Genomic DNA, 20,476 nt, shown 5'->3' with positions numbered 1-20,476 from the left:
GATTTATGTGATGGATTCATGCTAATGTCATCCGCACCTCTATTCTATCTGAATGCATGATAAATATAGCCTTCGGTTCTACTAATAGCGGACACGAGCACTGCTGTACGAGCGTCGTCGTGATGTCAGTGAATTTTAGGTGCCCCCTCAGGATGCCTGAGTAGTTGCGCTCGCCAATGAGCGTCTCCAGTCAGTGTGAATGTCCTTCATTTCTCTGTCTGGCTAGTGAACTTGCCATCACGGATCCTAATTTGGTTTTTTAAAAGGGAAGAAAAGCACCTCTCCGGTTCGCCGCTGCTCCTTGATCGCGTGACATTCTGGAGCGATTAAAACAACTTTAACTGCGCGCGACATGGAATGCCGAGTGCTGTCGATTCAGAGTCATGTCGTGAGAGGATACGTGGGGAATAAATCTGCATCCTTCCCGTTACAGGTGAGCAGCTGAAGCACGACAAATGCACTCGTGATAACGATGTTATAGTGCATGACAGCATGCTCGTGGACTGGAGAAAGGAAAGGTCACATGGTCAGTATTCCTTTGCATGCAGTTCTTGTGGATATCTATGAAGTGAACTTCCCTTATTCAGAGTCTAATCTATTTAATTCCCAGAACTTGGCCTTTTGATGCTTGTTGCAGCGATATGCGAGACGGAATTGAAGATATGCTTCTATTAATAGTAATTTTGCTACATTTATATGCCACAGGAACTTAATAAAGCTCGTGTTGCCAAAACACCGGCAGTTTAATGCTCACTACAACCCGATGCGGTGAGACCAGCGACTGTCATCGTGAGAAGGAGTGACAGTGCCGTGAATCATCACCAGAGATGATTCGGATATCATTGAATCTCGGTTTCCGAAAGATCATTTGGCATGAGGGTTCAAGCCCCGTCCAAACTATTAAATTAGGCTCATTAGTTTCTGAATGGCTCCAGCTGTCATGCCACCAGAAAGCGGCTGTCTTCCTCTTCTGCTTGCTCGCGCTGTCTTACGATTACAAGACTGACGTCACAGCCGCGAGACTCAATTCCTGCAAAATCGTGACAAGGTTTTTTTTTTTTTTTTTTTTTCAGCGGCTCTCCCAGCCACCCACGCTCGTGCATCCTGCGTTTTACATTTAATTTCTCTAAATTTGAGTCCGCGTCTTTCATTGACAGAGAACGCTATTTGCATTGACCCTCGTGTTTTGAAATTGTCTTTATGTTTGTGTTCCGAGGGACTCAAAATCTGTTCGTGTATCATATAGCCTACTAATAGTGCTGATTTTAATAGTAAGTGAAATTAATCTTTTATTTCCCTTTCAAATTCTTCAAATGTGTTATTGTGACAAACAATTCCAGTAGGCAGATATATTATGGCATGAAACGGAATTGGTTGGATGGTTGTGGTTTGCTATTGGCTGATCTCATGTAAGTGACAGGTTGTCCCGCCCTCGCGCCAGTAAACACGTCATCAGAAAAGAGCTGTTGCTGCGAGAGGGAGGGGCCACATGCATAAAAAAAAATACATGCACAGATAACTCATTTATAATAAACAAAATTCCATAAAAATTAAGAGTTGTCAATTTTTATTCCATGATGTTTTTTATGACAAGTATGATTCACTTAAACAATGAGTGTAGGCCTAATTGTTTAGCGGTTTATCTTTTAAAGAGGTGAGATACTACAGTCAAAAACACTGTTTTTCATGAGTCTGTCAATTTTGAGATTTGGGGCTTTCATGGCTCTTTATAAAGTGTTTTTCCAGACTAGTGGAAAGAAAACATCCAAAAATACACTGTTATGTTGATCTTTTATAGCACTTTACCTATTTGTTTCTGTAGATTTAATCATGTTAATGTTAATGTTCATATATAATTTGCCTGATTTTAGACAATTTTATTCCTTAAAAAAATTGCGAATTTTTCTTGACTGATTTATGGAGTGATAAAAAAAATAGATATCCAAAATCCAAACTGTAAAAACTTTTGATTCTAATGTAAAAAATAAATATAAAATTTAACAAGAATTTTCAACCTGACATCATCCAATGTTCAGTTTTTTTGTTCTAGAAATCTACGCAAGTTAATGGATATTTAATTAGATAATCCCTCACTTGCATATTTTAGGGCTGGGTATTGACACAAATTTCATAATTCGATTTCGATTCACAAGCTTGCGATTCAATTTCGATTTGAATCAATATTGATTATTTTGAATATCAGGTACAATACATGGCAAATATTCTCAAGGAAAACAAATCTCTTAACTAATGCTGTAAACTATGGGAGTCATTTGTAGCCTACTAATTGAATATTAAATTAGCCTAAATATTGAAGGTAAAAATGAAATGATTTGTATACAAACACTTAAATTACACTTGTGTATTTTTATAATAATAAAGTTATATGAAATATAAACATTTAAATAGTGGCTGTCAAAAAACTTGCAATATTTATTCAAACATGCATTAAATAAGAACATAAAAAAATATAGGCTAATGAATATGTAATATGGTGCATATGTTTAGCAAAATGCTCCTCTCTAGAGTTAATTTTTCTAGCAGACTAACGAGTTTATGGTCACTGGATATGGTTTTTCTGAGGTAAATGACATTACATGACATTGTTTACAAGCTGTTTTACTGACGTTTAGCTGGAGCTGCGCCAGAGCGATCTCACGCCACAGCGCCAAAACGATATTTATGTTTTTGAATTTCGTAAGAAAATGGACGTAATTTGAAATCTGAGACTTTATTTCATATCAGTAGTAACAAAGCACAAATATTATTGTGATTTATTGGATGGGATGCGCGCTACAATGTTCCATTCGTTCATACAACTGAAAACTGGATGACTAGCCTAATCGATTCTTGGGATTTAAGAATCGATATCGGTTCGTAAAAATGAGAATCGATTAAAATCGAGAAATTGATAGTTTTTTACCCAGCCCTAACATATTTAAACATATTTCAGAACTTGTAATACAAAAAATAAGCTATTCTTAATGTAAGCAATCAACTGGGGAAGTTTAGTAGTTAATTTTTTGTCTTAGAATAATTAATAGAATTCATTTTGTTGTTTTTCACTCAAATTTTTTGAGGATTTTGTGCTAGGTGTTGAAACTGCAAATCCACTGCAAGAGAAAACACATTTGTGTTATTTGAAAATTGTATAGCCCTGGTTTATAGTCTACGGCATTTCATTTACGAAGAACGAAGGCTGCACCTGAGAACGTTTAAATAAATGAAAGCATGAGAAAACAGTTTAATGTTTAATATGTATACACCATCACAGGATCTAGTGATTATCGCTTTTAGAGTGTGTGTTACTCTCTGAATGAACTTCTTTTCACGTGTTGAATGTGTCTGTGTTTGCCAGGTCATGGGGTTTGAGGTGGACTCGATCAACTCTGTTCAGTTCTCCAATCACACAGGTAGGCTGACTCTAACTTTCTGCTGATTTTTGGATAACACTCTGTCTCATTGAAACAAAGTCATACAAAACATTTTTAGATTTAAAAAAAAAAAAACATTTTAAGTTGTTGTGCGGTTCACTTATTTGGATAAAGAGTCTTTAAAATGTATTATTATGATGATGATGTCACACATGCCCTGATGAGAATGTGTTACTGTATGATGTCATAATCTTTTTGGCACCTTCTTTTGCAATTAAAGTTGTGGTATTATCTGAAATAGATTATGACGTGGTAAAACGTGTTAAACAGAGCAGTCAAGAGTACAGGTGTTTTTTTTTTTATATTGTTAGTTAATATGTCACGATACAACATATGCACAAACATGCACTGAAGAAAGAATCACTACAGATTTCATAAACACAAGACAATGTGTTTTTAAAGTTAAAGTGTAAGTTGCAGGTTAAATTTTTCACGAAGATAATGCAATGTGTTTATTAAACATAAAGATAAGAACCGCCCACCATTGTTTTTTATACCAAAATGCTGATATAATATGAAAAGTTGGCACTTTTAACTGTGGTTTTAACCGCTCCCACTACCTTCCACTAGATGGGGCGTGACGTCATATGAGGAACTCACTAGTAGAGTTACCGTACGCTTGCAGCTATATTCGCCTTACATAACTGCAGAAAAGTTGGTTGTATGTTTTATTTGATAAAAAAAAATATGGATAAAATAACTCCACTGTAAACATACTCGTGTGTGCTGACTTCAAGGGGACCGTGATCCTGCCTGAAATGAGAATAAGCTATTCGCAAAACTAACGGGTTCAGGCACGTCAGATCAGCCGGTCGCAGGTCGAGCTGTTCCACTAAACTCCAAAACGCGTTTACCTCACGGCAGCACACACTCTCCACTGCTGATAGCCCACACACACACAGTGATGGGGACATCGATCTCTCTTTTTCTTTTCTGACAATAAACATCGCTAATTAAATCGTGAGAAATTGATAACGCGTGGATTGAGGAAGGGTATAACATGACGTTTGAGGCGGCGATGAGACTAGCGATTGATGCCTGTGCAGTGTGTGCATCTCTACAGCTCTGATTTGGACTGACTTACTGTAAGTAAATAATGTATTCAGTTCAGTCGTTGTCCCTCCTTGCTATTCTACATGACGGCAATATTTTGAAAAGACTTGCTTGTTCCGTTATATTATCCGGGTTAAGTTTGCACCAGGCTAGACTATAACGTAGCTAACGTTACTCACCAGGACACTTGGCCAACCCTCCACTAATTCTCCTCACACCAAGCATTAATAACTCTTTGAGTGTCATGGCTGCCCTCTCTCACGCCTGACCAGTTAAAAATTGTAGGGCTGTGGTCCATAAAGAATTTGATGGTTTCCCACATCCTCAGTCGTTCTCCAATAGCCTTAATACAGTAGGAATCTAGCAGAGTATGGGTTGCGAGTTCCTCTTGTGACGTCATCACCCAGTAACTGAAAAAACACGCTACCGTTGAAGAAACCCCAATAAATGTTATTTTAACGCATTTTAAGACAGAAATAATTAAATATATACATATAGAGCACTTTAATTTACACATTAATTGACTGTGGTAGTTAACCTGCAACTTACACTTTAAAATGTTCAGTTTACCTGAAAATAGAGCCAGCCCCAAACAACAGCGTCACTGACTGATCAGCTTATGAACATGCGATTGAACATTTAATTATAATAATTTTATAATTGGCTAATTTGCTGCTCCACAGTTTATGTATAACATTATTTGGTAACACTTTACAATAAGGTTCATTAGTTAACAACATTAGTTAATGTATTAACTAACATGAACTAACAGTGAGTAATACATTTTTTACAGTATTTATTAATCTTTCTTAATGTTAGTTAATAAAAATAGAGCTGTTCGTTGTTTGTTCATGTCAGTTCACAGTACATTAACTGTAATGTTAACAAAGACAACCTTTGATTTTAATAACATGTTATTAAATGTTGAAGTTAATATGAACTAAGTTTATTAAAAGTACAGTTCATTCTTAGTTCATGTTAACTAAGGAACACTACAATAATGAACCTTATTGTAAAGTGTTACCCTTAATTTGTATTTAAGATTATAGGCATTAAAGACTTTTTTTTTTTTTTATATATATGAGTTTGTGAGTTTTGATCACTTGTCGGATATCACTTGTTTCAATGCCCCCCTAATGCATTTTCACATTCACAGAGTAATTTTCATCTGCAAATGCACTGTAGTGCCCCTTGACCTCTTAATGACAAGAGGACAGAAACAGATGCTTCAGTCGAGTGCTTAAAGCATATTCCATTCACATGTTGTGACAGTTTTGAAGTGTGTGTGTGTGTATTTGGGAGCTGTTAAACAGACCACTGATCCTTGTACTTCAGGAGGGTATTGAAAGGTTTTCTTCTCTTTGGATTGTACACTTCCCTTATGGTTCTTAACATGTCCTGTTTTATTTTAATTGAGAACTTTTTGCTTGCTAGAGCAGAATATTCACCTGCATTTAGACCCGCTGTTCCCGCTCAACTCTTAGTTCTTCATTTACTCTCATGTTGTTCCACTGGTATGAATTTCTTTCTTTCTTCCTTGAAAAACACACTTTTTCCCCCCAAGTCTTCTGAAGCAAGTTCATGAGAGTCTTTTCTGATTCATAAATTGCTATTTTGGGTTGGATCTTTTCAATAAATCAGCTGGTTCACAAAATAGGCCTGAATGATTTGTTCATAAATGAGACTGATACAGTTCTTAACTCTTTCCAAGCCAGCGTATTTGTAAAAAGTTGACACCAGATTTTTGATTTTCTCAAAATTTTCATGGCCCCCTGAATATTTTGTTGAATGAAAATATGAACATGCAAAAGACATAAAAACAATAACAGAGCCTCTGCTTTAAAAAACAAACAAACAAAAAAAAACATTTTATTCTAGTTTCATGCATTATTTTTTTATTAATACTTGATTGTGGGTAAGTTTTATAAAAAAAGCAAAATTTTGAACCGAAAGCTGAGAAAAAAGTGTTTTTTGTCTGAGACCGGATCGGATTCAGAGCGATAATTAAAACATAGATGGAGTAGATCCATAGACTGTAAAAAAATATGGACGTAGTGTCCGTGACGTCACCCGTAGGTTTCTGAAGAGCATTTTTGAAGCCCAAAGTGGGCAGAGCCGGCCGTTGCCATCTTGGTAACTCATCACTCCCGGATAACCGGAAATGAACAAAAAGAGGCGGGATTAGCTGAGGTGACGTGACGGCTAACAAACGGCTAGTAGTGACATCAGCAGTGGATATCCACCTGTCACTCAAGTGGTCACGCCCTTAATTATGCAGAACTTTAAGGCTTAATATAATTTAAACGGTACCAGGCTGTAAACATATTTTTTTCTGCTGTAAAATTGGGCATTTTAACATGGTGGTTCTATGGGATTGAGTCTCTTTTTGGAGCCTCTAGTGGCCAGTCGATGAATTGCAGTTTAAGTCACTTCCTTGTTGGATTCAAAAGAGAGACCAGAAGCTTGAGTAGGTCGTGTCCATCAACACCTCCAAAGCTTGTACGGTCCTGTATCTCTTCATGGGTTTCGGTAATATTTGACCGTTTTGAATTTATATGCTGTTTAATAATGTTTGCTGATCGCATTATTGTGCATTGTGCAAAGCATTGCTCTATCGCTTGTTTCTGCTGCTTCTTCACCCGTGTTTTGATCCAGAGGTTTCAAAACACGGGCATAATAACGCTCCCTACCGTATAACAGTGAAAACACAGATTGCCGGAAGATTGTCAATGGCGGGAAAAGAGTTAATGGTCCATAATGACTTAAATTTTCTTTAATGATATGTTACACAAAGCTATATGAAGGTAGCCAAATTTACCATTGTTCAGCGAATTTACGTTGGCGAAATCCAGCCATTTCAGTGGGAATCCATGTGATCAACAATTTTGATTGAGGGTGTAAGATTTCCCCACACAGATTTTGCAACTTTTTCAAGTTAATCGTGCAAATTTGCTGCTGAAAGACACTGTGTTTGAAAGTGACTCCAGTGTGAGCTGTGCTTTATACATTGCTACACTATTGATAATATGTGCCCTTTTTTCCCTGTAAAGTTTCACTGAAATTTCGCTAATTTAACCACACCTTGACTTCAGAAGACTTGGAATATAGTGCATGATTCATATAGGCTACTTTTATAATACTTTGCATCCCTGTTTGCAGCTTGAAATCTCCTGCCCCCATTCATTTACAAAAGATCATGACCCACGACTGGTATGCATGGTGTCACATGCTTGTCTGTCACTGCTAAATTTCCCAAACACTGTTTCTGGACCAGCTTCTCATAAACACATCCCATTTCAAAACACTTTAGTTAGAATAACCTTAACTGGCCTCGGATCAGTAGTCTAAACAACACGTGTCTCAACCCACTGTAGGCTGTTGCCCTGTGACTGGCCTCCCTCTCCGCTGCTCCGCTCGGCTGCTTTCTCCTACTCAGAGCTGTAACATTGTCTTTATCCACTTGAGTTTGGTTTTTAAAGCTATTTAAGCCTATAGAAGGAGGGACTTAGACTAATGCCACTGGGGCTCACTTAGTATTCCCAAACCAGCAGCCGTTGTCAGCAAAGCTACTCTGGTCGGGATCTGTAGTTGTAGTTGTGTAGGTTAGTGGTTTACTCGTGTGGTCACATCAAGTCTTCAGCAGTTCAGCACATGGCTGATTGAAATCATGGGTAACTGGTTTAGAGTAAGTGGATGGTTCATTTGAAATCAGAAGGTACACTAGACCTTCTGCTTCAGAGATGAATTCAGCATATTGACACTCTGTGTATATATATATATATATATATATATATATATATATATAGATAGATAGATAGATAGATAGATAATATAATAATATTATAATATAATATAATATTCATTCATTTTATTTATAAAGCACATGAAGACCAAGTGCTGTATTGATCATTTCTATATATGGCCAGATACATTGGATATTTCCCTTCTCTATTATTATGCGCCTTTTTTCTAATTCAAGCATAATACTTTTTTCTATAGCATGTATTTGAAGGAATTTTTTTCCATCTTCCATAATGCACATTAAAATGTTATGATGGCAAATATTCACTACAAACTATTTAATTTTTTTGGTGGTTTAATTAATCTATATTTTTATATAAAAGGATTATAGATTTATGATATGAGCCATTTATTGATTAGCCTTTTTTTAAAGTACTAATCAAATGTTTCGGGTCTGTAAGATTTCTTTGTTTTTGTAAAAAAAAAAGGTATGCTTCCCAAGGCTGCAGTTATTTGATAAAAAATACAGTGATATTGTTAAATATTATTCCAATTTTTTTTTTTAAATAACCGTTTTCTATTTTAATATATTTTCAATGTAATTTATTCCTGTGATGCAAAGCTGAATTTTCAGCATCATTACTCCAGTCTTTAGTCTCACATGATCCTTCAGAAATCATTCTGATATGATGATTTGGTGCTCAAGAAATGTATTGTCAATGTTGAAAACAGTTGTGCTGTGCCAAGTCTAGTTAATGTACAAACATTTTGGTTTCTGAAATATAGGACCGAGCAATCCGTTTTCTTCAATCCACATTTAGAATGAATTTCTTGATGTTAAATAATGGCCATTTACTCTGTTGGCATTTACTTTTAATCGGCATCTAAAAGTACATTCTTCCTGTTGTGCTGATCTGCAAAACTGGGACCTTTCCTCTAGGACTTTATCGTTTGACCTTGGAAATATATTTGCAGGTTGTGACATCCAGAGCATTATCTCTGTTCGGAACATCGATGGGCGCAGCAAAGCCTTATGGGTAGAAACAGCATGCACCTCACACAGCGGCTTCTGAATGCTGATCGTGATTAGGTGTGAAATGGAGTATCTGCATGCTACGTGCGGGTGAAGCGTTCGGGATTAGAGAGCTCTGTGGTTCCAGCGGAGAGGCATTGCAGAGTTGCGGCAGCAGGAAATGATGACGACAGACACCCGTCTTATCGCAGATTCCCCATCGCAGTCATTTTCTCCCCGAAACACACACATCAAGGCGACAATGATGCGTCTTTTTCATCCAGCCCCTCAGGCTTTCCTCTGTCCTGTTTCTTAGCAACAAGAAACATGCCGGTGACTCACCTGAATTGTGACATCATCACAGCTCCCGCGGGCAGTACCAATGGTCTCTGACGAAACGACGGGACTTTTGTTCGTAACCCATACATATCAAGGGCAGACGAACCGGACGGTGGATTTTGAGATGTGATTTGTGTGTGTCTGACCTGTGATCTGTCATTACCCAGGTTACTCTCACTGGAAGGGCCAAGTGTTGACTGCAGATGAGCTTCACGTGCTGTATGAAGGGATCAAACTGAACAACGTCAACCACTACGACTATGTACTTACAGGTCAGTTCTTTGGGTACCAGTCATGCCTGTGAAACTCGTGTCTGTCACACTGCTGTGGATATTATTTGCATGCTTAGTCATTTATTGAGCCTATAGGGAGGAAAATAATTGTATGATTTAGTTCCTGTTGGCATCAGACTCTCGCATTTCCAGCACTTTTCAGTTGTAGGCCTGTTAATAACGTCATACACACATGAGAAAGGCTCTTTAGACTTGGTGCTGTGTGTATATCTTCAGCTACAGGCTGTTTTGGCTCTGTGGACTAGTGAGAGTGGGAAAAGTGTGTTTTAACAGTTGACATGCATCACAGGAGAATTCTGGTCTGGGTTTTTTCCTCCCTGAAAGTCATTTCCACTACATCTCAAATTATAGATTTTTAAAGTAAAATGTCATTCTGTGGTGGAAGTGAAAGTGGTAGAAATGGCATTTTTTATTTATTTATTTATTCATTTATTTGACATGGACATTGCAATTAAACATAGTACAAAACAAGTTTGTAACTGATGCTATGCAAAAAGAGTTTATAGCTAATGCTAATTTACAACTCCAGTCCATTTTAAACATTATTGGATGGAATAAAGTTGATGTCTTGCTCAGGAAGTTTTATAACTTAAATTTTATGTACCCTAAATACATATTTTCACATTTGCATAATATTTGTACAGTATTTTCACACATTTTGCTTTTGCATTATAATTACAATATTTTCACACTTTGCTTGCATACTATTTTGTACAGTATTTTCAAACACATTGATTAATATTTGTACAATATTTTCACACTTTTTGCATTATATTTGTACAATATTTTCACACTTTGCATACATTTTTTTTGCATAATATTTGTTAAATATTTTCACACTCTGCGTAATATTTTGCATTATATTTGTACAATATTTTCACACTTTTTGCATTATATTTGTACAATATTTTCACACTTTGCATAATTTTTTTTGCACAATATTTGTTAAATATTTTCACACTGCTTAATATTTTGCATTATATTTGTACTATATTTTCACACTTTGCATACTATTTTGCATAATATTTTCGCACTCTGCGTAATATATTTTGCATTCTATTTGTACAATATTTTCACACTTTGCATAATTTTTTTTTGCATAATATTTGTTAAATATTTTCACACTCTGCGTAATATTTTGCATTATATTTGTACAATATTTTCACACTTTTTGCATTATATTTGTACAATATTTTCACACTTTGCATAATTTTTTTTGCACAATATTTGTTAAATATTTTCACACTGCTTAATATTTTGCATTATATTTGTACTATATTTTCACACTTTGCATACTATTTTGCATAATATTTTCGCACTCTGCGTAATATATTTTGCATTCTATTTGTACAATATTTTCACACTTTTTGCATTATATTTGTAGAATATTTTCACACTTTGCATACAATTTTTTTTGCATAATATTTGTTAAATATTTTCACACTCTGCATAATATTTTGCATTATATTTGTACAATATTTTCACACTTTGCATACAATTTTTTGCACAATATTTGTTAAATATTTTCACACTCTGCTTAATATTTTGCATTATATTTTTACAATATTTTCACACTTTGCATACAAGTTTTTGCATAATATTTGTTAAATATTTTCACACTCTGCATAATATTTTGCATTATATTTGTACAATATTTTCACACTTTGCATACAATTTTTTGCACAATATTTGTTAAATATTTTCACACTCTGCTTAATATTTTGCATTATATTTTTACAATATTTTCACACTTTGCATAATATTTTGCATTATATTTTTACAATATTTTCACACTTTGCATACAATTTTGCATTATATTTGTACAATATTTTCACACTTTGCATACAATTTTTTTGCATAATATTTGTTAATTATTTTCACACTCTGCATAATATTTTGCATTATATTTGTACAATATTTTCACACTTTGCATACAATTTTTTGCACAATATTTTTACAATATTTTCACACTTTGCATAATATTTTGCATTATATTTGTACAATATTTTCACACTTTACATACAATTTTTTGCACAATATTTGTTAAATATTTTCACACTCTGCTTAATATTTTGCATTATATTTTTACAATATTTTCACACTTTGCATACAATTTTTTTGCATAATATTTGTTAAATATTTTCACACTCTGCATAATATTTTGCATTATTTTTGTACAATATTTTCACACTTTGCCTACTATTTTGCATAATATTTTCGCACTCTGCGTAATATATTTTGCATTATATTTGTACAATATTTTCACACTTTGCATACTATTTTTTGCACAATATTTGTTAAATATTTTCACACTCTGCTTAATATTTTGCATTATATTTGTACAATATTTTCACACATTTTGCATTATATTTGTACAATATTTTCACACATTTTGCATAATTTGACAATCACAGCTTGATTTTAAAAGATGCAATATAAAAAATGATCAAGTGTTATTTAACTTATTCTTTTTTTTCTATACATCATGTTTCATATATTTTATCTCAATCATTATAACCAAGCACACTAACTATTTAGTGGCAAAATTGTTGTTTTGTGCTTTTTTGTAAAATATTGATATACTCTGTTTAAAAGTTGTTTGAAAGAAGTCTCACAAAGGATGCCTATTTTGAGCTATAATACAGTAAAAACAGAAATATTGTGAAGTATTATCATTTTAAAATAACTGCTTTCTATTTGAATATATTTTAACATTCATCTGAAGTCAAAGCTGAATTTTCAGCATCATTACTCCAGTCTTCAGTGTCACATGATCCTTCAGAAATCATTTTAATATGCTGATTTGATGCTCAAAAAACATTTATTGTTATTATAATTTTTGTGGAAGCCAAGATACATTTACACTATACATTTTCATCATTTCAAGTTTTCAGTATGGGACAGATATTTTTATGATAGATTTCCAAGTTTAGATTTAAAGTCTGGAAAAAGTGTAAAACTATAGAATCTATATATAAAAGGTATTTGAAATAAAATAAACAAATAAATAAAGAAATGGCAAATTGGTTACAATTAAACATTTAAAATTAGTTTTAATAAATATCGACCCCTGGATATAAAAGTGCTGGTCAAAATTCAACATTGTGGCATTGAGTGTTGCATAGACAAGCACCCGTTTTCTTCAGAAAATGTAAAAGTCTTGTGTTGAGTCTGGAGTGAGAGAGGAAGTGAACACATCTCTCTCGCTCTGTAAAGGCGCTGCTAATAATCATCACCGGGGGACCATAGAGGACACATGGTCATAGACTCGCAGGTCTCGCACGAGCACCGCAGACTGAGATGTTGTGCTCTGCCGAGTGCGTCTCTGGTGCATGAGCTCTCCTTTATCGTCACCTTGAGAGGAGAGGAAAGCATAGAATGGGAAAAGGGGGAAAGGAGAACATGGGAATAGAGAGCAGTGTGGGAAGAATTTATACATGCAGTTTGCACTCCAGTAGAGCGACATTTCGCAACGAGTCTAATAAATGACTAATTTGAAAGATTATGCTTATCAGGATTCTTTTATTTATTGTAATTTTTGTTATTAGTAATATGTTTGTTTAGCAAGGATGCATTCAATTGAAAAACAAGTTTTCACAAAAAATGTTAAGCAGCACAACTGTTTTCAACATTAATAATAATAAGAAATGTTTCTTGAGCAGCAGATCATCATATTTGAATGATTTCTGAAGGATCATGCGACACTGAAGACTGGAGTAAAAAATCATTAATAATATAACATTTTAAAATGTATTACAAAACATAAAATGTATTAATATATCATATACATAGAAAACCGTTATCTTAAATTGTAGTAATTTCCCAATATTTTTGACCAAATAAATGCAGGCTTGATTATCATTAGAGACTTAATTCAAAAACATTAACTGCCCCCAAACTTTTGAACTGTAGTGTATTTGATTTTAACATCAAAACCAGACTACTTTAAAATGTCATGTAGACCATCTATCCTATCTAATGCCTAAGCACAGTTTATAATGCGATATTTCTAATGTTGTAACATGAATTTTTGAAGTGCTATTTGAAGGCTTCTGCATGCCTCTCTTACTTGTGGCTTGTGTTGTCGCAGTGCGATTTATTGTGTGACACACTATGACATCATGAAAAGCAGTGAAGGTCAGACGCGTCACACATAGGATTTATTCACCTGAGCCGACACATGACCAATAGCTTGAGGAGTGGCCCTGGGAGTTTCAAGGCTGTCCCACCTCAAATAACTTTAGATATTTATTGAAACAGTTCATGCTTGGTGTGTTTATTGAGTTCCAAGTCTATCAATATAACTAGGGTCTATTGTGCTTTTTTACATTTTCCACTTTCTTTAGTGTAATGTTGAGCATGAAAAAGCTCTGCAAAGTCATTCCAAAGGGAGTTGTTCTCTATAACAGTGCGCACTGTTTCTGAACCCCCTGAAACCTCCATTGTAGTCTTGAGTTTTCTTCCTTGAGTCGAACATGTCGCAATATTCCTCATATAAATAATTTCCTTCCCAAGGCATACGCAGAAAAAGTTGGTGAGGCCTGGTTGAGTTGTTTTAGTAGTGTGTTGAAACTCACGGTTATGGTAAGGGGCGTGACTTTTCTGAAACACTCTTGAAGTGATTGACCAATCACAACACACCGATTCAGCTGACCAATCAGAGCACGTTGCGCTTTTCAGAAGGAGGGGCTTCACAGAGATTGAAACTTAACGGAGCGTTACTGACAGACTGGAAAGAGAAGTGCTGCAACAGTGTGAAATATATGTGAAAAATAATGTGTTTTGAACATTCAAGCATAAAAACCTGTTCTGGTAGACCCAAAATAAAATTAAGACTCTTTAATACACGCATTACACGGTATATTTTATGTTGTTCTGATTCTTTTCTGTCGTCTGAAATAAAATAACTTCAGCAGGATTGCCAAGTGTTTATGCCTAACACAATATTTCACCCACAAATTGAGTGCATTGTATTGTTTCCACCTTAACTGTTTTAAAGTTGTCAGGCAGAAAGAGCGAGGATGAACTGGTGCCTGTGCCGAGTGCTCAGTTTTAGTACTTCAGGCAGAATCTTGATCTGGAACGAATGGAGTCTCAAGAGGAAAACAAAATTGTTGATAAAAGCACTTTTGTTTCTCCGTTACTGCAGGTTACACTAGAGATACATCATTTCTGGAGATGGTGGTTGATATTGTACAAGAGCTGAAGAGGGCCAATCCTAACCTGGTATACGGTGAGTGTTTTTCAGGTTAACATAATGCTGTATAGATCAGTGCCTTTTCTGCATTATAAATGTTTTTACAGGCATGTCTAGACACCATCGGTCAAAAGTTTTGTGGTATGATTTATTTTATTTTTGCAAGAATGCATTAAATTGATCAGAAGTGATGGTAAATGGTGACAAAAGATTTCTTTTTAAATGCTGTTCTTTTGAACTTTCTATTATTAATCAGGGAATCCTGGGGGGGAAAAATGTATCCCGGTTTCCACAGAAATATTAAGCAGCAACTGTTTTCAACTCTGATAATAATGATAAATGTTTCTTGAGCATCAAATCATCATATTAGAATGATTTCTGAAGGATCATGTGACACTGAAGACTGGAGTAATGATGCTGAAAATTCAGCTTTGCATCACAGGAGTAAATTAATAATAATGTTTTTTTCATAACAACCCCAAAATTTTGAACGGCAGTGTACATTAACCTTGTACATTAAAGAATAACTTGTTTAACTCTGTTTCTCTGTCAGTGTGTGACCCTGTCTTAGGTGACCATGGTTCAATGGTAAGCTTGCTTGTGTTCTAGATCCTCTCTTTCTTTCTTTCTTTTCTGTTATGTTCATTATACAGGAAATAGAATTCGGAGTAAGCTGACGTTTATTTTTCATAGTACTCTTTGTCTTTTGCAGTATGTTCCTCAGAATCTCCATCCTGTCTACAAGAATAAAGTGGTACCTGTGGCCGATATCATCACACCCAACCAGTTTGAGGCAGAGTGAGTAAAATACCCTCCACTCAACATTTTTGTGTGTGTTATCGTGTGATTGGATGTTTCTGTGCTGAAAATGTCAAACCTCAGTGGTTTTCAGTCAGATTGCTGACATAAGAGTAATATTGTAGTGCCCTCTGGTGGTCAGTCGTGGCTCTACACTCAAATCTTCAGTCGCACTGATGTGCAATCAACTCCTCTAACTCTGTGCTCTTCATTCCAGGTTATTGACAGGGAAGAATATCAGCACAGAGAAAGACGCTGTTGAGGTGAGTTTAAACACACACACACACACACACACACACACACACACACACACACACACACACACAAAAAAAAAGTGTTTGCCCCCTTCCTGATTTCTTATTTTTTTTGCATGTTTGTCACACTTAAATGTTTCAGATCATCAAACAAGTTTAAATATTAGTCAAAGATAACACAAGTAAACACAAAATGCAGTTTTTAAATGAAGGTTGTTATTATTAAGGGAAAACAAAATCCAAACCTACATGGCCCTGTGTGGAAAAAAGTGATCGCCCCACCTGTTAAAACATAACTTAACTGTGGTTTCTCACACCTGAGTTCAATTTATCTAGCCACACCCAGGCCTGATTACTGCCACACCTGTTCTCAATCAAGAAATCACTTAAATAGGACCTGCCTGACAAAGTGAAGTAGACCAAAAGATCTTCAAAAGCTAGACATCATGCTGAGATCCAAAGAAATTCAGGAACAAATGAGAAAGAAAGTAATTGAGATCTATCAGTCTGGAAAAGGTTATAAAGCCATTTCTAAAGCTTTGGGACTCCAGCGAACCACAGTGAGTGCCATTATCCACAAATGGCGAAAACATGGAACAGTAGTGAACCTTCCCAGGAGTAGCCGGCCGACCAAAATTACCCCGAGAGCTCAGCGACGACTCATCCAAGAGGTCACAAAAGACCCCACAACAACATCCAAAGAACTGCATGCCTCACTTGCCTCAGTTAAGGTCAGTGTTCATGACTCCACCATAAGAAAGAGACTGGGCAAAAAATGGCCTGCTTGGCAGAGTTCCAAGACGAAAACCTCTGCTAAGCAAAAAGAACATTAAGGCTTGTCTCATTTTGGCCAGAAAACATCTTGATGATCCCCAAGACTTTTGGGAAAATGTTCTGTGGACTGACGAGACAAACGTTGATCTTTTTGGAAGGTGTGTGTCCCATTACATCTGGCGTAAAAGTAACACCGCATTTCAGAAAAAGAACATCATACCAACAGTAAAATATGGAGGTGGTAGTGTGATGGTCTGGGGCTGTTTTGCTGCTTCAGGACTTGCTGTGATAAATGGAACCATGAATTCTGCTGTCTACCAAAAAATCCTGAAGGAGAATGTCCGGCCATCTGTTCGTGACCTCAAGCTGAAGCGAACTTGGGTTCTGCAGCAGGACAATGATCCAAAACACACCAGCAACTCCACCTCTGAATGGCTCAAGAAAAACAAAATGAAGACTTTGGAGTGGCCTAGTCAAAGTCCTGACCTGAATACTATTGAGATGCTGTGGCATGACCTTAAAAAGGCAGTTCATGCTCGAAAACCCTCCAATGTGGCTGAATTACAACAATTCTGCAGAGATAAGTGGGCCAAAATTCCTCCACAGCGCTGTAAAAGACTCATTGCAAGTTATCGCAAACGCTTGATTGCAGTTGTTGCTGCTAAGGGTGGCCCAACCAGTTATTAGGTTTAGGGGGCAATCACTTTTTCACACAGGGCCATGTAGGTTTGGATTTTGTTTTCCCTTAACAATAACAACCTTCATTTAAAAACTGCATTTTGTGTTTACTTGTGTTTTCTTTGACTAATATTTAAACTTGCTTGATGATCTGAAACATTTAAGTGTGACAAACATGCAAAAAAATTTAAAATCAGGAAGGGGGCAAACACTTTTTCACACCACTGTGTACGTACGTACGTATGTGTATAGAGAGAGGGGGATTATATATATATATATATATATATATATATATATATATTATAAAAATTATAACATTTGAAAATTATTATTTTTTATTAATATTATTATTGCCTAAATATTATCTAATAATTATTAATATATAATTACTAATTATTATAACAATTATTTAACATTATTATAACCGTTATTTTGTTACTACTATTATTATCTAAACATATATGATTAATCTATAATCAATAATATTATTCATATTATTTTCTTTAAATTATCTAATATGTTATTAATATATAATTACTATTGAGATTATAATAGTAATAATTTGTTTTTATTAGGAAAACATTTGTGAACCCTTTGAATACAGGCTGTCTGTATTTTTAAAACCTTTTGAAAATTGAGACAAAGCTCAACCATCAACAAGAAACGTGTTGCTGTCAACATTATAATGGGGATCCAGTAAAGGTCTCTGACTCTGTGTGTGTGTGTGTGTGTGTGTGTGTGTGTGTTCAGGTGATGGACCTGCTGCATAAGATGGGTCCAGACACTGTGGTCATCACCAGCTCTGATCTGCCCCCTCGTCTCGGAGACAGATTCCTGGTGTCTCTTGGCAGTCAGCGCATTTGTAAGTGTGTGTGTGTCCATGTGTGCTGAACAGTGGAAGATAATGTGGATTTTGACAGATGACAAATCATGAGAGCTTATTGGAATGCATGTGAATTCAAATATTTTTATATTTATTTATATATGTATTTATTGCTCTGAACCACCTTCATGATTTACTGGTTGAAAATCAGGGCTGGTTCATGTATGGTGAATTGTTTTGAAGAACGCAGACATGAACAAAATAGCCATGTTTCTGCAGTGATGCCGGACGGTACAAGGAAGACCCAGCGGATCCGAATAGAGGTGCCGAAAGTGGATGCGGTGTTTGTTGGGACAGGTGATCTATTTGCTGCTATGCTGTTGGCCTGGACTCACCATTACCCAACAGACCTGAAGGTACATAAATCATCATGTCATAGATGCATCACAGTGATCATGCAGTGCAGTAATAAAATGCTGATCGAGTGTTATTCTCTCGTTCTCTTTCTCAGACGGCATGCGAGAAGACTTTCTCCGTCATGCACCATGTCATTCAGAGGACTATATCTTATGCCCATGGTAACACAGCAGCTAAACGTTGTTTATGTTATATGTATGTGCATGTTGTTACAATGCCAAAATTTATCATCAATATTAAAATTACAAATGAGTAATTGCTCAAGTAAACAGTCAGCAATAAGCAGTGCTTGATGTTTTCTAGGTATCTTGCAGCTGTATGAAGCACTTTAAATCTTTTAAATATTTAATTAAAATGACAAACTCAATAAAAACGTTGGATATTCACTTATACATTTGTTTGGTTTACAGTTATGGCCACTGAAAAGCCTAAACATGTCACTATCATTGTTTCATTATGTATAATACACTACTTTTCAAAAGATTTTGGAAAAAAATGTATACTTTTATTGAGCAAGGACGCATTAATTTGATCAAAAGTGACAGACTTGTACATCAAGAATCATGCGAGTGAAAATTCAGCTTTGTCTTCACAGGAATAAATTACAATTTAAAATGCTTACACATAGAAAACAGTTCTTTTAAGTTATAATAATATTTCAGTTTTTACTGTGTTTTTGATCAAATATATGCAGCCTTGGTTAGCCAAAGAGACTTTCATAAACATCTTACATTGAAATTGTTCCATTGAAATGCTTTCCTGTCTTTGTCTTGCATGTTCAGAAATGGCAGGTCCAGGTAGAAGACCCAGCCCGGCTCAGCTGGAGTTACGGATGGTCCAGAGTAAAGCGGACATAGAGGATCCAGCCATAGTCATGGAGGCCACCGTTCTATAGAGCCGCCACACGCCACATCTCATCCACACACCTCACCCTCCGCTCACAACTGCACAATGTATAGATGTTGTACATTTTGATATGTAATGTGACATTGCCTTAGAATCTCAGCCAGAGCACAACAGTTCCATTCCCAAGAGATTCAGCAGGGTACGGCCAAACAGGCGAGAGGGGGAGAGCGATCGCTTGCGCTGAGAAAAGAGAAGGGAAGAAGAGAATGGGAGAGATGATCGGCCTCTCATTCACACTCTTGAAGTCTTCACCATCTCTCTCTCTCTCTCTCTCTCTCTCTCTCTCTCTCTCACTCTCTCTCTCTCTCTCTCTCTCTCTCTCTCTCTCTCTCTCTCTCTTTCTCTCAAAGCTCCTCAAGAACTCCGGTTCGTCCTGCACATAAAGCCCAGTCTCTGACATGTCCAGGTCAGTTATGTACCTAAACTGCCATCGATTTAGTGTGGACCAATTTAGAAATGACGTTAATATAGATGTGACGCTTTTCTACAGTCTATGATTATGAGTCAGAGCTGTTCAGCAACAAACATAGAAAACAAAAACTCTCAAGAAATACCCAAGTCATATTTTTGCTCAAAATCAAGAGGTAAAAATAAGATATTTATTGCATAAAAGAAAAAGAAGCCTATTTTTAGGACCATTAAGTTTTAGTGCATTATGCTATTAGTTTTATGTCAGTTAAGTGTAATAATAATAATAAATTATATAATTGTTTTATTATAATATTAATATTTTAGTGATTTAAGTATATTTTTCTCC

General features: G+C 35.7%; 1 protein-coding gene across 1 annotated transcript; it reads left to right on the top strand.

Moving 5' to 3' along the window:
* Positions 1–109: 109 nt before the first annotated feature.
* pdxkb (pyridoxal (pyridoxine, vitamin B6) kinase b) lies at positions 110–20,249 on the top strand. The gene is made up of 11 exons (XM_081362216.1): positions 110–433; positions 3,359–3,413; positions 9,747–9,851; positions 15,022–15,105; positions 15,623–15,657; positions 15,782–15,867; positions 16,085–16,130; positions 18,324–18,435; positions 18,676–18,812; positions 18,908–18,974; positions 19,596–20,249. The coding sequence occupies exons 1-11, from the start codon at positions 353–355 to the stop codon at positions 19,706–19,708; spliced, it is 921 nt and encodes a 306-aa protein (XP_081218342.1). The 5' UTR covers positions 110–352; the 3' UTR covers positions 19,709–20,249.
* Positions 20,250–20,476: the final 227 nt, after the last annotated feature.

The sequence above is a fragment of the Scardinius erythrophthalmus genome (genome assembly GCF_964197995.2).
Source record: "Scardinius erythrophthalmus genome assembly, chromosome: 3".
NCBI classification, from domain to species: domain Eukaryota; kingdom Metazoa; phylum Chordata; class Actinopteri; order Cypriniformes; family Leuciscidae; genus Scardinius; species Scardinius erythrophthalmus.
The sequence above is the reverse complement of the archived record's forward strand: the minus strand, read 5'-3'. Positions and strand labels throughout refer to the sequence as shown.

What these genes read in the sequence shown, in the direction of transcription:
- pdxkb (XM_081362216.1), top strand. Translation starts at nt 353, where the DNA reads ATGGAATGCCGAGTGCTGTCGATTCAGAGTCATGTCGTGAGAGGATAC. An exon ending in CTACGACTATGTACTTACAG is followed by an intron (nt 9,852 to 15,021) that starts GTCAGTTCTTTG and finishes CCGTTACTGCAG; the next exon opens with GTTACACTAGAGATACATCA. An exon ending in TCTTGGCAGTCAGCGCATTT is followed by an intron (nt 18,436 to 18,675) that starts GTAAGTGTGTGT and finishes ATGTTTCTGCAG; the next exon opens with TGATGCCGGACGGTACAAGG.